Consider the following 17,542-nt stretch of genomic DNA (forward strand, 5'->3'; position numbering starts at 1 on the left):
GTTAATTTCCTATGCCAGGCAGTGCTGCCTCTCGACAAGCTCTATACAGGAGTACTAAAAATATACCACACCAGTATATACTGTAAATATCATAGACTAATGAGGTGGAGAAAGATGTGGGCCCACTGTGAAAACCTCCTTTAGGGCTACATGAGGGCCCTATACTCGTTTTCTGCCTGTCTTTCTTTCAGCCTGAACATTTCTTTTGAGTCCGTAGCTTGTGTACTCCACACTTTACTGTATTAAAGGATTACGGGGACCAGGGTTCAGGATTACGGAGATAAATTATCCTTCACATCCGGATACTGCAGCACGTACCGAACATAAGTCAAAGTCTATAATACCGACTCTACGCCTCAATTATGTGTCTATGTGTGAGAAAGTCAGAGGCAGCGTGTGTGCGCCGCATGTGTTATGTCCTATGAGGATATAAATAAAAGATTTTTAATGTGTGTTTGTGTAATGCGTGCGCATGAACTTTTAAGTACATGAATATGCGTTGCAAGCTTGTATAAATAAACCGAAGCCTGTAGAAGGTACTGCTCCCTCATGGATGAAGACTGTGAGATATCTGTTGTGTGTATGCAAGCTTGTCTTTTCCAGAGCTGTGTCTAGAGGTATCATTTAGAACAGAATCTCTCTCAATGCATTCTTTCAAGATAATTTAAAAGGTCCACTTTTTAAGAAAGTTGATTTTTTTTTTTTTTTTTCCCCAACCAATGCTTTTGTGTTTTAGGTCAGGTCATTTGACCAGTGTCAGCATGTAACCCTAACCCCCATGGATGTATAATTAATTCAGGACAAGGGGCAACAAGGAAACACCACTTAACAATGTTAAGTATGTGAAATGTCTGGCAGTGTTTCCCACACATAGGCTTGGGTCTATGTGTGGGAAACCCAGGTATATTAATAGCTGGATAATTTGCAGACACTTTTTGGTATTGGGCAATCTGCCGTCAGTCTTCCTATCCTACCTGCTGTCAATCACACATGCTTTACAGAGAGAGAGAGTGAGAGAAAGACACTCCCTGGTGTCACATCTCTCCTGGAAATGCACTGATTGTGATGTGACGTCCCTTATTTAATACAGGCCTACTTGCGTAGTTGTTTTGTACAAACTTGTCAGTGAACCCGGTTGTTGCGATGTCGTTCGGTGCACATTGGTTTTGATCGGCCGCATTATTAACAGCGAGCTTCCTGCCCACGCAGCACACCTGCTGTTATGACAACAGAAAAGCCGGTGGGAAAAAAACTCAAACGACTTCATAAAACATATTTCTGAAGAAGAAAGCAAAACGTTGCTGTGAGAGAAAGAGAGAGAGAGAGAGAGAGAGAGAGAGAGAGAGAGAGAGAGAACACAAAGCAGTGTCAAGCCTGTGCGGATGCATTAAGGTGGACAATTAAAACAACTCTAATGTAGGCAAAAAAGCAATTCTGAAGAAAGATGGGGTAAAGGTACATGTAACCATCCCTCTACGGACGTCATGGTTCCGTACACATCACAAGAGTATGTATCAACAAGTAAGAGTTTAACCTTTGTGGTCCAGTCTCCAATCCAATAGGTGGTGGACAAAGCACCAAAATGCCGTCCTTCAACCCCCATTAAACAACAACAGCATAAGAAGAAAGACACAATACAACCCCAGTGAACTGCCTGTTTCCTTCAAATCAGCTGTGAAGATGGGACGTGGACAGGTTGTGTCTCCATTGTTCAGCAGTTGTATGTGGGTGGAAACGCGTCAAACATGCGATCACATATCGGACGGCTTCACCCAGATGTGTCAGTTGCAAATCCGACGACTTGCTTCTGCCGTTCTGAAGCAGTTTTTTTCATGTGAAAACAGACGGGGGGCCCGAAGACAAACACGTTTACACGATGTTGTCACGTTCTGCGTCAACCCTGCGTGAAAATATTGTGTTTATTCGCTGTTTCCTGCTGAGCGTATGTCAGGTAGTCATTACAGTGGGTGGAACAAACTATAACTCGAGAACTGGTCTGTTGAAAAGAACTGAAAATAACCCTAGTGTTGTGCATTTGGGATTTTTTGTTACTTTGTCCCCTGTGCACCAAACCTGTACAGAACCGTGACCCCAAAACAGAGTTACATATTAAACATCGGCTTCTGTGCACCGTTACACCCCTAATGTTTGCATATATGTACATATTAATAGGTAGAAACAGGTTTATGTATATGCATGTACTGTGCTGTGGTGCAGTCATTTTTTTCTCAGCCAAGGGAGTGCAAAGGGAGAGATTTAGTCTTCTGTGTTTTCTGCTTGTTTCATGTCTTGTATAGTTGGTTATAAAAAAAAAAAAAGGTTTAGGTTTCTTTCAACTTTCAAGCTCAAGGGCCTTGCTGGGCTTCAAACTGCATTTAAATAAAGGCACTCTGTGGACTTTATGACCACTGGTAGCACTATAGCAGTGTTTTTAAAAATGGGTGTTTTTCTTTTGTTGTCTCATGCATGTGCATGAGGGTGCAAATGTAGACACATGGGGGTTACCTGGTGCACATTTTTGCAAATAGCTTCACACTATATAGATCCACAGATCTACTGAGAGGTGCCAACAAAGGCAGTGAAAAAGGAGGCTGCTAGCAAGTCAAGACAGATGTAAACAAAGCAGGCTTTGCAAATGTCACATGAGGAGGGAAATACTGAGTGCTGCTGGACTTCAATTTCTTGAAGACATTTCACCAAAGGAAAGGAATCAATTGGACTTAAAGGATACATACGGTGTGTTTTGACAGACACTGAACGTAAACTTATAGTGCCCTACAGGTGGCCTTAAATGTATAATGACTTTGTGCAGGCTGGTACCCCACAGCATGCAGCTGGTGCCCTTTTCATGTTTTTTTTTTTCACCCATGCCCCTCAAACATCCTCATTTCGCCATTGCCAACTAGTTGGGAGTCTGAGATGGTTGATATCATGATACTGTACAGGAGAGAAAATGATCCCTGCTCACTGATTTCAAACATTCTATAAACCAGAGTTTACTACATTAAAAAAAAAAAAAAAAAAAAAAGCATTTTTTTCTTTAGATGTTTTGGCAATATAAAGTCAACATTTTAACCGCAGTAAAAGATAAAACAGACAAACCGTATGATCAGCTGTGCTCCCTGCCCTCTCACAGATGGAGCAGCGCATTTAGTTTTTCCATGCCGTGACGGTGTGCGCTGTGTGCAAATTGCCTCGGCCAAGCGTGGCGTGGCGTGGCTGAGCAGTGCAGTCCGGTGACTTGTGCTGAAGAGTTTTAACTTCTTATGGGTGTCCAAAAACAGCTATAAAAACAGATGCGCAGTGCACAAGAGGAGCACACACCAAGGGCGCCGTACCACGGGAGAACACTAATTTTGGCAGAGACAAGTTTCCGCATTATTGGCTGCCCATTTGAACTTCTCCTGCTGGTTTGAAACATCTTTAGTTTGGCTTCATGACTTGAGGAGCAGGAGACTGACAATATTCTATTTTGGTTTGTTTTTTTAAAACAAAACTGGCGCAGGAGCGTGCAGCTTTTGAATTTCACGCCGTGCTTAGGGTCCATGCTCAAATAAAAAAGAAAAGATTTGGGCAGAAATTGTTGGCGGCACTGTGAGTGAGAGAGAACAAAAACATTGCACATGACTAAAGACTCAGCAAATCTCTCAATGTCAACACCAAACTCTGGCAAAATATACATTTATATTTAGGTTGTCGTATGGACGCCGTATACATCAGACGGTATTGGGTTGTTTAATATGCTGCCACTGAATTGCTGGCTGATAGTGTTCTATTGTCTCATGTCTCATACATCTTGATACCAACAACAAAGGGACTTGAGGTATCGTGGAAGATGGAAAAAAGTTAATAAAAAAGAGCGCACGTTGACGCCTTGAGCCGGGGTTACGTGCTGGGTGAGATGTGACTGTTGTTGCATCGGTGCAGCCCCGACTCCCGCGAAGTATACAGTGGATGATAAATGTCAGCTCATTGACGGAGATGAAGCATTGTGCAGATTGATTAAATCCTGCACAGCTGCCAGGATTCCAATGATGCTGCTGGAGGAGGAAGGGATACACGGGTGTGTCGTTGTTTTTTTTTGTTTTTGTTTTTGTTTTGTTTGTTTTTTCCACAGTGCACTGGAGGGACTCTGTGCCACTAATGACGTTTTTACGCAAACATGACTGTTGAGTTGATGGAGGAGGCATCTGGGGAAAAAATGATGGTGCTATGAAGGAGACTTAAAGACTTTTCAAAACACGAATTTAAATGTAGCTTAAAGTATTTCTCTATAACATTAAATATGAATGACTATGAAAAGTATTACTCAACACTCAAAAACTCAGACAGTTGGCTCCATCAAGACGGTCCAGGGTTTGTTTTTGATCGGACTTGACTGACAAGTACATGAAATCTTTAATGTGTAGTAACCAAAATCATTCCAGCATTGGCATATCGTCATGTGCATTCAAGACTCAAGATGCTGATTTAAAAAAATGTTTTTAGGGGATTCAATTGACAAATAAGGGAAGGTGCATTGATGTGTCGCCAATACTGTTGAGGAAATACTGTCATCAGTCAAAATCAGTGAAGGAGTTGGGTGTTTGTACAGATGCTTAAGGCTGATTTTTTTCACTTCCTTCCCCCCCATTTCTAGTCTTTGTGCTGGGCTAAAGTTAGCTTCTTACTTACTCTACAAACATGAGAGCGCTATTGACCTTTTCATCTGTTGCTTGGTGGGCAAACAAAATAGCCGTATTTTCTAAAATGTCCAAACTTATTACTCGGAAAATAGTGTAGGAGGCACTTTGATTACACAGAGATGTTTCATGGCGTTCGCCCAAGAAACTTCTACCAGTGTTATTTTCTTTGCTGTTCAACGTTTTGACACTTTTGGTTCTACTGTTAAAATGATGAAAGGTAGTTTTCACCAATTAAGGCTGAGTCTGATGACCAAGACCACGACACTTTCTTCATCTTGAATCTGAAACTAAATGTCAAAATGTCAATGTAACCATAAAAAAAAATTCAAGTGTTTATGGTTATATTTAGTTACCAGGAGTTGGTATTGCAAGGAAAAAGTTAGGCCAACCAACCTATGACGTTTGATAGTTATGTCAACTGTCTTGAAACATATTAACTGACACATGTAAGCAATATGTTTGGTTTCGATCACATGCAGTATTGTTCTGTTCAGAAAAAAGAACTACCTCAAGGCGTTTTACTTAATTCTACATTAACATATTTCATTGATTTAATTCAGGAGGGCTTGAACGCACAAGTCAGACTGACTGATAAAACACCAGGACTGAACTGGTCATTCGAGCAGCAATGAGGCTAAGCGTTGAGGACCCCCCGGGCCTCAGCTGGGTCATGGGGTCGAGCCCACACGTCAGCGAGCGTTTGCCCTGTTGAAGTCATTGAATTCCAGCTTCAGGGCTGCTGGTCTGCAGCTGAGCCAGAGCTCTGACTTCACTGCAGGGAGGAAACAAAGAGGAAAAAGGAGAAAGTTAATGTGGGTGTTGTAGCTATCATCGTCTTCAGGGCAAACCCACGGTCACATTTCTTTGTTATCTGATGAATGTTTACATTCATCGGCGAGTGTCTCTCTGAGTCACTTGTACACACTTAAGGACAGATCGCACCGATCATGAGTGGAGATGTGATGATGGATGAACACGATATCTGACCATATTGTAATACCAACAGAGAGAGGATGTAAAATACTTGTAAAAAGACGTTGTGCCCATTAAAGCTGAACACTCACTAATTTTGATTACAGTGAAGAGTATTGTGTTAGTTCTACAAATACTTCTATATCATTTGCTGAACGACATGTGCAACCAGGACTCTTTTCATTCGACATTTCAGAAGGCACAATATCAGAAAAAACTCAACCGCACTGCACAGCACACCTGAAATATTGATGTGTCTTGTGAAAAGTTGTTGTATCTTTCGGAAGATGTCATGTTTTCTAAATGTTGTTTTTTCTGCAAACTTGTTGTACCTTGACACTCAGGTCCACTGTGCATTTGTTCCAAAGCCAGAGACACAAAACAGACTCTGAAGGTAGCCTTCATTAAACTGTGTGTGTCAAGGCTAATAAGACATAAAAACTGAAGATTATTTTCTTTCTTGTTTGTGTTTTCTCCAGATGACCTCAAAGTCTTGATTTAATATTTTGACGGCAAACGTTTATTCGCCAGGTCTCCTTTATCTTTCTTTCACAAGCTCTCAGCTTCCCGACTGAATAATTAGTTGCTTTGTTGCTTGAAGCAGTGCTTGAACTCTACACTGTGCCATCCGAGATGCTCTGTGGTTCTGCCTCACAACTCTGGCACAAGAAAGTCAACAGTCTGATTTTATGCGGAACGCAGCGCAGCGATCAAAACAGTGCTGCAATCGTCGAGGCGGACAGTTTACACCACTGTAGCATCAAAGGCTTTTAAAGAGGGCTTCTCATTTGGGATGCTCGACACAGTAATGCACAGGTGTTGGATGTGTGGTTTTTTTTGTTGTTTTTGTGCGTATATACGGTGTAAGTAGATGTGTATGTGTGGGGACATCAAGCAACAAGCGATTATAAGAACAGTCAGTCATCTGTGTCCTCTCATTGCTCGTTATTTGTTGTGCAGGCCAGACTTGTTTCTCCCACTCTACGCTCATTTATTTTACGTCTCTTTATCCCAAGGATGAAGATCTCGGGAGAGAAGCACCATTATTTTCTTGGTTTATTTAAGTGAGATGCATGTAAATTATTCAAACTCTTTCCTCCTGCTTTGTTCTTACAACTGTCACTGTCACCATCTGTGAGAGGGATGTCGCCATCTTACTTTAACCGTGGTTAATTACGTTGTTTTCCTTCTCCGCTTCTCTTTGATTTTCTTTTGTTCCTCTATTTGAACTTGTGCCTGGTACATCCAATCTCACCTCAACACAGTGACACCCCTGTATATAATTCAGCAGTGTTCAGCATGTTACTGAACTTGCTGGCAGGTTTTTACAGCTCCCCCCCCCCTCCCCTGAGCTACGATGTCGGGGTTTAAATTAGATGCTGGCTCCACAAAAAAAAAAAAAAAAAAAGTTTGATGTAGTGAGTTTATGAGTCGTGTGTGAAAACAGGGGAGTTGCAGTTTTGTAGACAGCACAGATGTAATCCATCACTTGCACACCTTGCTTCCGGAGAAGAACTTAATCTTCCCCTTGTCTGCGTCGACATTTACATATTCACACAGATGTGCATGCACGGACGCTTTGTTCAGTTTGATGTAAAGAGATCTGGTTGTTTCTAACCTGGGTTCCTATTTCGTGGCACTCGAACAGAAACCACTTGGCAGCATTGCTTCGACAAAGTCTGGCGGGGCAAGACACATGAGCTGTAAGACAAGTTGTTATCAGTTTAGATAAACAACTTTATGTTGAGGTGAACCAAACAGTGAGGGCCAACAAAATGTCTGCCATAAGGTTCAATTAGGTCCGCCAAACTTAAGTAAATGTTTATGCTGTTTCATTTCTTTGTGAGGTAAGAATACTATGTAGGATCCCAAGTTCATATTTTTCATAATCTGAGCACCATTAAATTTCGGTTTTGTGCCTCCAACAGAAAAAGTTATATGTGAAGGCACAACTAAAGCGGGTCACATAGGTACATGTTAATTCAGGAAGTTACAATACTTTCTGATGTTTTTATACTAGCCATAAATAATACAATGTGCATTATTGATCATAAGTCAACTTTAGAAAAAAAAGTTTTTGAAGACTTAATCCATTTAAAAAACTTTTTTTTTCCAGAGCTCATTACTATTACACAACATTTCCTGTAATGCTGCTTCATAATAAAAGTTGTCAATTACTAAATAATGGGGGAGGGATGGGCAGCTTTCATTGTGAATTTAAGTTATGGTAAATGAAATGTGTTTGTACGTGAATTAGCAGAGCCTCTTTGTTAGCGTTGTCTCTTCGATAGTACTGCGGGAATTGGGACAATCGCATCACTGGTATAAGACACACCTTCAAGCAGGTGGCCCACTTGCAATGGGAAAGCACTGGGTGTAAGTCTGCTGTTGGCCGACTGTTTCAGACAGCATTCTCCTCCCTTCAACCATCTGTGTTACCTTTTTTAAAGTCTCTGTGGGAAACAACAACCCTAACCCTGACTTGGTCGCTAACAGTACCTAAACAAGACAGCCACTTGTTACCTTTCTTTTGTAGGGATTGTAGCCATTTCAATGAAAGTGCTCACCTCCCAACACTATTGTGCAGGGGAACCATTGCTGCATTCTGAGCAAAAAGGCCACAGAGTTTTTCCCCTCTAGCGGTATGATATTGGGTGCGGCCAGAACCGGCTGTGGTTATACAATATTTTATCACTTTTTTCAACAGTACATACTGAAACCTGCTCAAAATCGATATGGATTTGGGACACAGTGACAGTCTGTAAACAGTGAAAGACGTCTACAGCAGACAACTTACTTGGATATCAACCAATAGCAATCACTTATTTTTCTTCCAAATAATTTTGCTAACCTCGGCTGAAGACAACTGTCTGATCCTCCGTGTTCCTCGTCCCATCTGAGTTCTTCTCACGATGTTGTTGAGGACAGTTTTACTACTGTTCCGCAAACAGCAAATGATGGAAGACATGCCTGCAAACTTTTTGTATAAGAGTAACTTTGTCACTTATAACCCTTGTGAGTCAATTATAACTTCTTTCAAATTATTTGACCTCCCCCGTATACCCCTGGCAACACAGTGCAAAAATCATTCAGGAAATTGTTGTTTCTTATCCAGACCTGATTCTGCTGAGGGTCAATTCAATTTCCCTGTAAACCTTAACCAGTGCCTCGGCAGAGATTTTTAAACATCAGCCAGCAGAGTTAGTCATGGAGTTAATTGGATTTCCCCAGTGTAGTCGGTACAAAAAGGAATGACTTCCTATCGATCCATGTCACTCACCTCTGATGAGTGCTGATCAAAAACCTATTTAATATCTGCCTTCTCTTACTGGCTGTCAGATGCTGAGGAGGGACAGAGGAGGCGGAGGTGGAGCTGAGAGAAATGAAGGGGAGAAACAAGACAAAGAAGGATCTCAGGGGAGAACAAGCGAGAAACAGAGACACAAAGAACAGACAGAGCAACGCTCAAGTTGCGGCTCAGATGCATCAATCAGTCAGCTCGCACACATATCAGAACCAGGCAGTGTGCTCAGTCGGGCTGCTTTGATTGGCAGCAACTGCGTCGGTCTCAAATGAAAATGGACCTGCAGTGTTAACCTTTGTATATAATACACAATTGGATTCTGATTGAGCTGGTTTCTTTTGTCGACCTACCCGGCTATATTCTTTGAATTCTGAAAACGTCAATTAAAGTCATTCATTCGGAGTTCATAAAGGGCATTCATGCATTTTCAATGATGACGAGAGTACACTGGAAACAGAGTAAATAAGAATGAAAGAAAAGAATGATGAACTAGAAAACAAACAGGTAACACTCAGCAACAAGGTTACCCTAACAGTCCAGGATTTTCCAGCAAAAGAGGATTCCCCTGCCACCATGTCGACAGTGAACTGTTGCTACATGCTGGGCATGGCACCACCCAGGACGTGTGATTGGTTTCAAGAAATACAAACAATGCCGAGGGTTTTTCCCCCTGTCACAGAACAATGATGGGTGCACCTATTCACTATTCAACATAGCGTTGTGGCTTTCCGAGAGAAGCTTGACAGTACTTGTATTTGTTTAAGTTAAATCTAGATCAGGTTCTGCTCCTGATTGTCTGTGTTGTAGATGAAACTGTTAAGCTCCACCAGCAGCCTCACAGATAAAGACTTAAGTCTTCCTAAATATGTGTATCTCAAGCAAAACTACCAGACTAAAAGAGCAGTTTTCAACTCACAAACTCACAGATGCTTCACACATAACCTGAATGTGCTAGACACAGTGTTCACAGACTGTAAACATGAACAGGTGTCAGACCCTCTCCGGGATACTTGGAGTCTTTGAAATGCCAGGGATGACTCATGAACTCTGTGTCTACTCTTTCCCTTCCAGGACTGGCTGAGTAAGTTTGGCTACCTCCCACCCCCTGACCCAGTGACCGGGCAGCTTCAGACCAAGGAGGCCCTGACCAAGGCCATCAAAGCCATGCAGAAGTTCGGAGGGCTGAAGGAGACCGGAGTGTTTGGTATGTGGCTCTGTTTATTCATGGGGGAGTCATGTGGGAGAGTTAGTAGCTGGACAGAGCCCAAATATATAAGGGTTAGGCTACAAGTACAGCATAAGCAGCTCTCTGACGCAAATATCCTCTCCTCTCCTCTTCAGACCAAGCCACGTTGGGCTTAATGAAAACACCCAGATGTTCCCTGCCAGATGTTTCTGACGGAGAGGTGACAATGGGCCGCAGGAAACGAGGCCTGACTCCCCAGAACAAATGGAATAAGAGGCATCTATCCTGGAGGTAGGAAACAATGTCACAAAAAGGTCGACTGAATTTCAAATGTATTTGTTTGAAAAGGACCAATAGTCGGTGGTTGTCCTCGTATCACCCTTATGGCCCGGGGCTGTCTCACAAACTCTAGGGATAGTGGGTAAGATGAGTATTAATTATCTAACGGAGAATCATCTTATTGAGCTTTTTTAGTGCAATCAGTGTTATGTAAGCCTAACGCAGTTGTGTACAGATTCAGCCGAGTACATCACATCACTGCTGTGCTGTCAGCAGTAAGTCACCCCCGCCCTCCCCAGCCCCCTATTCTCTGCATCCTGTGGTACATTAGATTATAGGTCTCTCCCTCAAGCAATACATCTTTTGCTCTTTGGATCAATTCTGGCTCATTTTGTAATAATGGCAACCTGATTGTGGAAAGTCGTCTGTCCCCTCAGAAGATGTATAGAGACGCTGGTTCCTCATTAAACTTACTAAAGAAAATGTTGTTTTAAGTGATTCATAATTGCTGATTGCGAAAAAGTCCTCAGCTTTACATCAAGGTACAGAACGTGTATTAAATTATATCTAGACACCATTTAGCCCTACCCTTGCACATAGAGTTAGGGTGTCCCTATTCTTGTCGGGATAGATGCTGGGGTGAGGTGTCAGGGCTACATGGCTCTGTAAACAGAGGTTTCTTAGAGCAGACGTCAAACTGATTTACCACCTCAGTAAACAGTGCCTGTCTGTTGGTTGGATGGTTGGTTTATAGGATTACACCAAAACTACTTAATGGACATCCACAAAATTTGGATGGGGGATGGGCCTCGACCCCAATGACTTTAGGTGCAGATCCAGATAAAGGAAATGATCCTGGAATCTCATTTTCATTATCAAACACGATACCTCATTTTTTGACATTTTCTCCGGGAACAATGCATAAATAAATATAAATAGATAATCACGCTTACTTAGGCAGCTGACAGCAATGAGTAAGTACTAATGGGGACTGTTGGGCCTTGGTGGGGCATTTAGTTCTAGTTCTAGCTGCGTATTGTGCATGACAGTCCCAATTTTGTACGTTACAATGTTTAATTCCCCCTTTGGATGGCATATGATGCCTAAAATTTCACTGAAGTCCAGCAGCGAAGTTGCTTCACTTGGTACTCTGCATATCAGTGCAGACTGGCAGGTCATCAGAGGAGATTTCAACCATTACCCCTTTTACTTCTGTTGTGAGGGGCAAGGGGGCAATCAAGAAGGGGGGTAAGTGGTAAAAATTGAACCTGGCCTGCAAAAACAAAACATCAGCACTTAGCTGAAAACCTTACATATGTCTCAAAGCACTCCTTCGGCACATTGTAATCTAATCCTCTGTTGTTCAGCTGATGTCAAGAAGGTTCAGAACTCCACTCAGCTTTGCCAAATGCACCAGTATCTTATCACATCGTCGCCCTTTCATTTCTCAGACGCTCTGCCAGGAGCAGTGTTTTAAATAATCTGTTGGAAAAGAGGATTGTTTTTTCGATATACTGAACACGAATATCAATATCAGAGAAGTGGATAATGCTGCTGGAGTGCCTTGAGAGGGTTCTACGGATGTTTTTAAACGTTTTTGGCCGCGACTATGGCTCGCTGTTGGAATCAATTCCGAGTGCTGTGAATCCAAGATGATGAAAGCTGCCGTGCTCCATGAAAAGGAAAACTTTTTAGAGCCACCTTTCAAGCGGTATTTCATAAAAAATAAAAAAATAAAAAAAAATACATTCAAGGTGTTCAGAAAGTTATATTTATGACTCACAAAGAGGCTTTGTTGGAGAGAGGGATGTTTCTAAAGCTTTCCCATGGCTGAAATTATATGATCATGGTAACCACCTGAGAAACCATAGCACAGAGTTAGACAGTAGAGAGGGGCAGAGGAAGCTATCAGAGCTCGAGCTGCAATAAGCTTGTGTGTGGGCTACTGTGTGTATGTGAGTGCAAAATATGAATACAGTATGTGCATAATTTAAGAAATTGGAGAAGCCCACACATACACACACTATACGCACCTACACTGAGACGTGTATGCATTGCCTCCCGCCTGGTGGGCTTTAACTTTCTTTCTTCTTTGTTCTGCTGCCAATCATTCACTGAGCTCCTGTCAGCTAACCCCCCTCTGGAATAAGACGGGTTTGTCTCCAGTCCAGTGAAGCACCTTTGTATTCACAGCACTCAGATTTGTCGAACAATGCGGCGGAACAGTTGTGGATTATGTGCTGGCCTCAGATCCGAAGAGATTTCCATATGTTGCAGATTTTCGCCGAAGCGCCGCAACAAAGCGCCGATGTTCGGCGTAGATCGGCGGATTCTCCGGTTGTTCTTTCTGATTCGGCCCTTTTTCTTCAGCCTATGTTGTAGCGATTCCCTCGCTGCTCGGTTTAGAAAATTATTTTCATCATCTAATATTTCATGGTATCACTGCTTCATTAGATTATATGGGCGAATAACAGGGCTGACAGAATGGAGATAATGTGCAAAACAGCTAATGAGCCAGATGTAATCTGACAGGCATATTAAACGTGAGCATTCTCACCCACCACATCAGTCAGATTAATGAAAAGTATTTATATCGCTGCAACCTACATATTTCATCAATATATCAATTTTGATTATTGTGCACCCAGGGAAGCAATATATGTAGACTAAATTGTTTATTGATTATTTTTCATTAAAGCAAGAACACATGCATTTTTTTATACTTGTATTTTAAACACCATGCTTCTAAGGAAGATTGCATGATGTTAGGATACGATAACAAAAAAGACAAGAAAAATATAAACTCCTTATGTTAATCACGTTCCAACCAGAATTGCGGCACTCCTTGAGGGCCGAGAGTTTACCTGTGGCAGGCATTTAGATGTCCCTTTGTGCATCTAAAACTTTTGACACCAATGACTCGAGGCTGGCACAGTATACTAAAGATTTACAACATGCTCTCTATCCATGAATGGTTTTGACAGTATTTTCCTCACAGCACATCCTAAATTAGTCTGTTAGGATTTATGGTATTGGATTTTCACAACAGTTTGTTCATTAGTGAGAGTGTGATCAGTGATGGGTATGAACAGTTGACATTAATTAGAGTCATAATAGGGCAACCGCCAAGTTAAAGACCTGATCAGGTTATCTCAGCCACATTAAGATTGCAGTCATTGGCGGGGTAACTTTGTTAACAGAGCTCTGTTAGACGTCAGTTTAACTCTTGTCACGCAGCACTGTGGGGTGAGTCTGTACACATGCCACAGCCAAGTGGACAAAATGTGATGAGTTTATAAAAAACAGTTTAACGTCAATGCAGACTTTGTAACTTACCCTTAAAGGCTGCATAATTTCGCAAATTTTTGGTTCATACTTTTGTTTGGAATGCTTACTAGAAAAATGTTTAATGCTCTAATGTTCAAAAAACATGATTCTTCTAATACCGGTGAGTGCTTCAGCTCTGTTTCAGTGCCTCTCTCTTTCAGGCCCCCTCCCTGAAAGCCCAGATTGCTCTGTTTGGTTAGCTCATCAGTTCTCTGAGCAAGCTTTCACACAGGACTGCATCTACAGTGTCTACATGATTGTTCAATGATGTCACTCACGCCAATGTCGGCTGTTTCTTTATAATTATGTATGTTTACAGTCTTACATCTCACTAGTTTTATAACACTGTGACACTCTTAAGTTATAAAATTATCCTTTAAACTGACAAACATCATATGTGTGATCCATGGCACACAATTCATTTTTCCGAAATAAGGTCCCATGATGGACCACTGGAGGAACAGTTTGGATCTCTATTAGTTCTGCTGTTGCTTTCACTGTTGTTGTCCTGACAGCTCTTAAAGGCACAGTTTCTAAATGTGGGCTATGCACATTCTCTGTAGACTGAGCGTTGCAATACTTTCACAGTACTTACAGCACATGTACCTGCTTTATATTAAAGAAAGACATGTGGGGTGCCCCAGTAGCTCAGTTGGTAGAGTGCGTGACCCACATACAGAGGTCTCGTCCTCGCTGCAGCAGCCCAGGGTTTGAGTCCAACCTGCTGCCCTTTGTTGCATGTCATCTCCCCTATCTCTCGCTCCTTAACAGGAAGCGTTGAAATAATTGCGCTCTTGTCACCAGGAAGCCGAACTGGATATGCAGAGTAGCTGTACGATGTAGCAAAGTGGACATATGAGCAGCTGTTGGCGTGCAAAGTCTTTCCCTGCTCCATAGAATCATCACCATGGGACGCAATGAGTGCAAACTCGCTCAGTTTCCACTTTGGATTACCATCCGACATATCCAGCTGTTAACGCAAGGTCAAAAAACACCCAGAGTAACTACAAAGCATTGAAATGCATGAGCAGAATGATGACTTTCGATTGGATGTTCAAAGAAACAGATGCATTTAGTACCTGCAGCGTTTAAAACTTGTTACAGGAGTCACCGAACTGGCAAAGGTCTGCAGAGTTACGTAGAGAGTGTTTAATTAGAATATCATATCGACTTACAGTAAGAAAGCGAGACAAAAACCACTCATTCAGATTTAGCTGCCCTTGGCGTGATTGACAATAGCTGTCTGAGTGGAGCTTCACTCCCTCCTCTGCTTGTTCACACACATCAATCACATCATTATGTTCTGGAAAATGTGCAGAGTAGGTGGTGAGTGTCAGTTATTTCGTGGAGGGGAACAAAAGGACTGCAAGCTTAGCTGAGTAGCTATTCATTTTAGGGACTCTGGTTCAAGTAATGTGTTTTCCCGCAATAGAAATATAAGTAAATTATTTTTTGTGATGATGTCTGGGAGTCTTGGTGCCCGGGCTGGGCTCTTAATTCCCAATCTAACTCCTGCCTGCCTCTCTCTCTTGCACTCGCTCTTTCTCACACACGCCCATACAGCACACTGCCATCAGCCGAGTGCGATGTAGCCGAGTTGTGTAACAGCCCACTGTTAGCTCATTATCTCACATTGTTAGCCCATTATCAAGGCAGACAGCCTGGCGGTCATTAGCAGCCCGACTGATAACTCAAACGGATAGGTGTAGCGAAGTGAGCGGAGGAGAGGAAAAAGATGGGGAGGATGATGAGGATAATGAAGAGGAAGGAAAGAAGGGAAGAAACAAAGAAGCTAACATAAAAGGGACGATTGCATCTTCCCTATCTGCAGCTGATTCAGTAGGTGGATGTTACAGACTGAATGTATTGCAACATCGCCAACTCTCATCTGGGTCTGGGAAGTTTTCGTCAACTTTCAGTGAAGTACCAGAATTTGGTGCAAGACTGAGCAATGCAGGGAGATGAACAGTCAATTATTGACCAGTGTTGAGCAAGTTTCTTTCAAATTATAATGAAATAAGTTGTGCTGCTTTTACACCGACACCGACAAAAAAAAAAACATTAACATCCGCTAACATCTGGCTTTTGTCTTTAGTGTGAATAGGTACGATTAGGGCCGGGCGATATGGCCTTGAAATAATATGACAATATTCTTGGGCTATATCACAATACACTATATATCAATGGTGAATCTTCAAGGCTTTCGAGGTATTCACAGAAGGCCCTGAATAGAATGCCCTGACCATTAAATGTAATGAGAGTGTACATTTGGATTGACAATTTGATCAACCAATCACATTTGGATTTGTAGTCAGTGGGCATATTCTTTAAGATTTTCAACGGCTCCAGGGTATTCTAGAAGGCCCGCTTGCTCAGTCACGAGACCTAGCTTAACTAGCGGGTTGTGATTGATAGTGGGCGTTGGAAATGTCAGTAGGTGGAGATGACATTGATACAGCAGATGGAGATCTATTTCAACAAAAACAAACAATGCGTATGCAAAGGTTTTGGTTTGAAACTTGACACAGTAAATGCAATACTTCTGCTAAAATCCAAGTAGTAATGTGTGTTATTCTTTTGTTACTTCTGAAGATAAGAACTGTAATTTTATTAATGCAGTATTGTTAATGAAAATCACGCAGACCCCATGAGGAGCAGCTACTGTTTAATACAGAAGCTAATGGGGAACTTGATAAACAAACAAATGAACAAACGAACAAATAAACAAACAGAAATGATTCACCCCCGTAAATGTAAGGCCACATCGGCACCACGCTGTTTACATCAATGTACCCTGAGGCTCCGAGCTGTGAGATCTGCACGGGGCCACCGTAGTCAAGCTCTGGAAACCCAGCGAGGGTTATTTAAAATCAGTCGAGCAACGTTCCAAGTAGATGGCGGTCAGTAATGAGAGCGTTAAGTGTGGCCATGCTCATAACTCAGCCGCACAGGTCCATCAAAACACTAATTATAGGCGAAGCTCACAGCGGTTAGTGAGCGTTAGCGGTGAAGTGCCACAGCTGTATCCAACAGCACCGGCATGTTACAGTCCTGGAGGTAGCTCTGGAGCTATAAGAAGTAATAACATAAAGCTGCTGGCGATAATGACCGGGCATATCACAGCGTGACTTTTTTAATTCTCTTGTTCCTTTGGCAGCTGTGAGGGATTTGGATATGTGATGGATATTCATCGTGTATAGAAATAGAATGGCTTTTATTAGCAGGTAAGTTTAGACATAAGAGGAATTTGCTGTGGTCTAAAAATACTAAAGACATTATAAAATTATAAATAGGGTTCGAATAGAAGGAGAGAGAAATATAAAGAGAGTGTGACCGATTTTAAAGTAGGTGAAGGCTGTCCAGATTTACCCAGTAGTGGAAAAAGTCTGACCTAGATTGTGTAATGTCGGAGTAGATACTGATATTCCAATATGCAAAATAAGAGCGCCTGGTGACTAAAATGTACATTAATGTAATGTAAGTGAAAAGGGTCAGTGTCAGCAGGGCGTCACGGACCTTGTTGATGAGGCAAGCTGCAGATGGGAGGAGAACTGTTCTTATGGCGAGAGGGTTTCGGTCCTGATGGACCACAGTCTCCAGCCAAAGGGGAGAGTCTCAGAAAGTTTGTGTCTGGGATGGGAGGGGTCGGCTGCTAACTTACCTGTCCTGGAGGGATGGCAGATTGCAGCCTGTGATAAACGTTGTCCACTGCAAATGATGAAACATTGAGTTAAGCATAATGTGGCATTTTGACCTGCATTAGGAGAACTTTTACGAAAATCCAAAATG

At 42.1% G+C, this 17,542-nt stretch overlaps 1 protein-coding gene across 1 annotated transcript in view; it reads left to right on the plus strand.

Annotated features, from left to right (window-relative positions):
* Window positions 1-17,542, plus strand: part of LOC119030608 (matrix metalloproteinase-17-like) — an 82,568-nt gene that overhangs the window by 24,589 nt on the left and 40,437 nt on the right. The window contains exons 2-3 of the mRNA XM_037118350.1: window positions 10,033-10,165; window positions 10,303-10,438. Of these exons, the coding sequence (XP_036974245.1) occupies window positions 10,033-10,165; window positions 10,303-10,438 (269 nt within the window). The remainder of the gene's footprint in view (window positions 1-10,032; window positions 10,166-10,302; window positions 10,439-17,542) is intronic.

The sequence above is a fragment of the Acanthopagrus latus genome, chromosome 12 (assembly GCF_904848185.1).
Source record: "Acanthopagrus latus isolate v.2019 chromosome 12, fAcaLat1.1, whole genome shotgun sequence".
NCBI lineage: Eukaryota > Metazoa > Chordata > Actinopteri > Spariformes > Sparidae > Acanthopagrus > Acanthopagrus latus.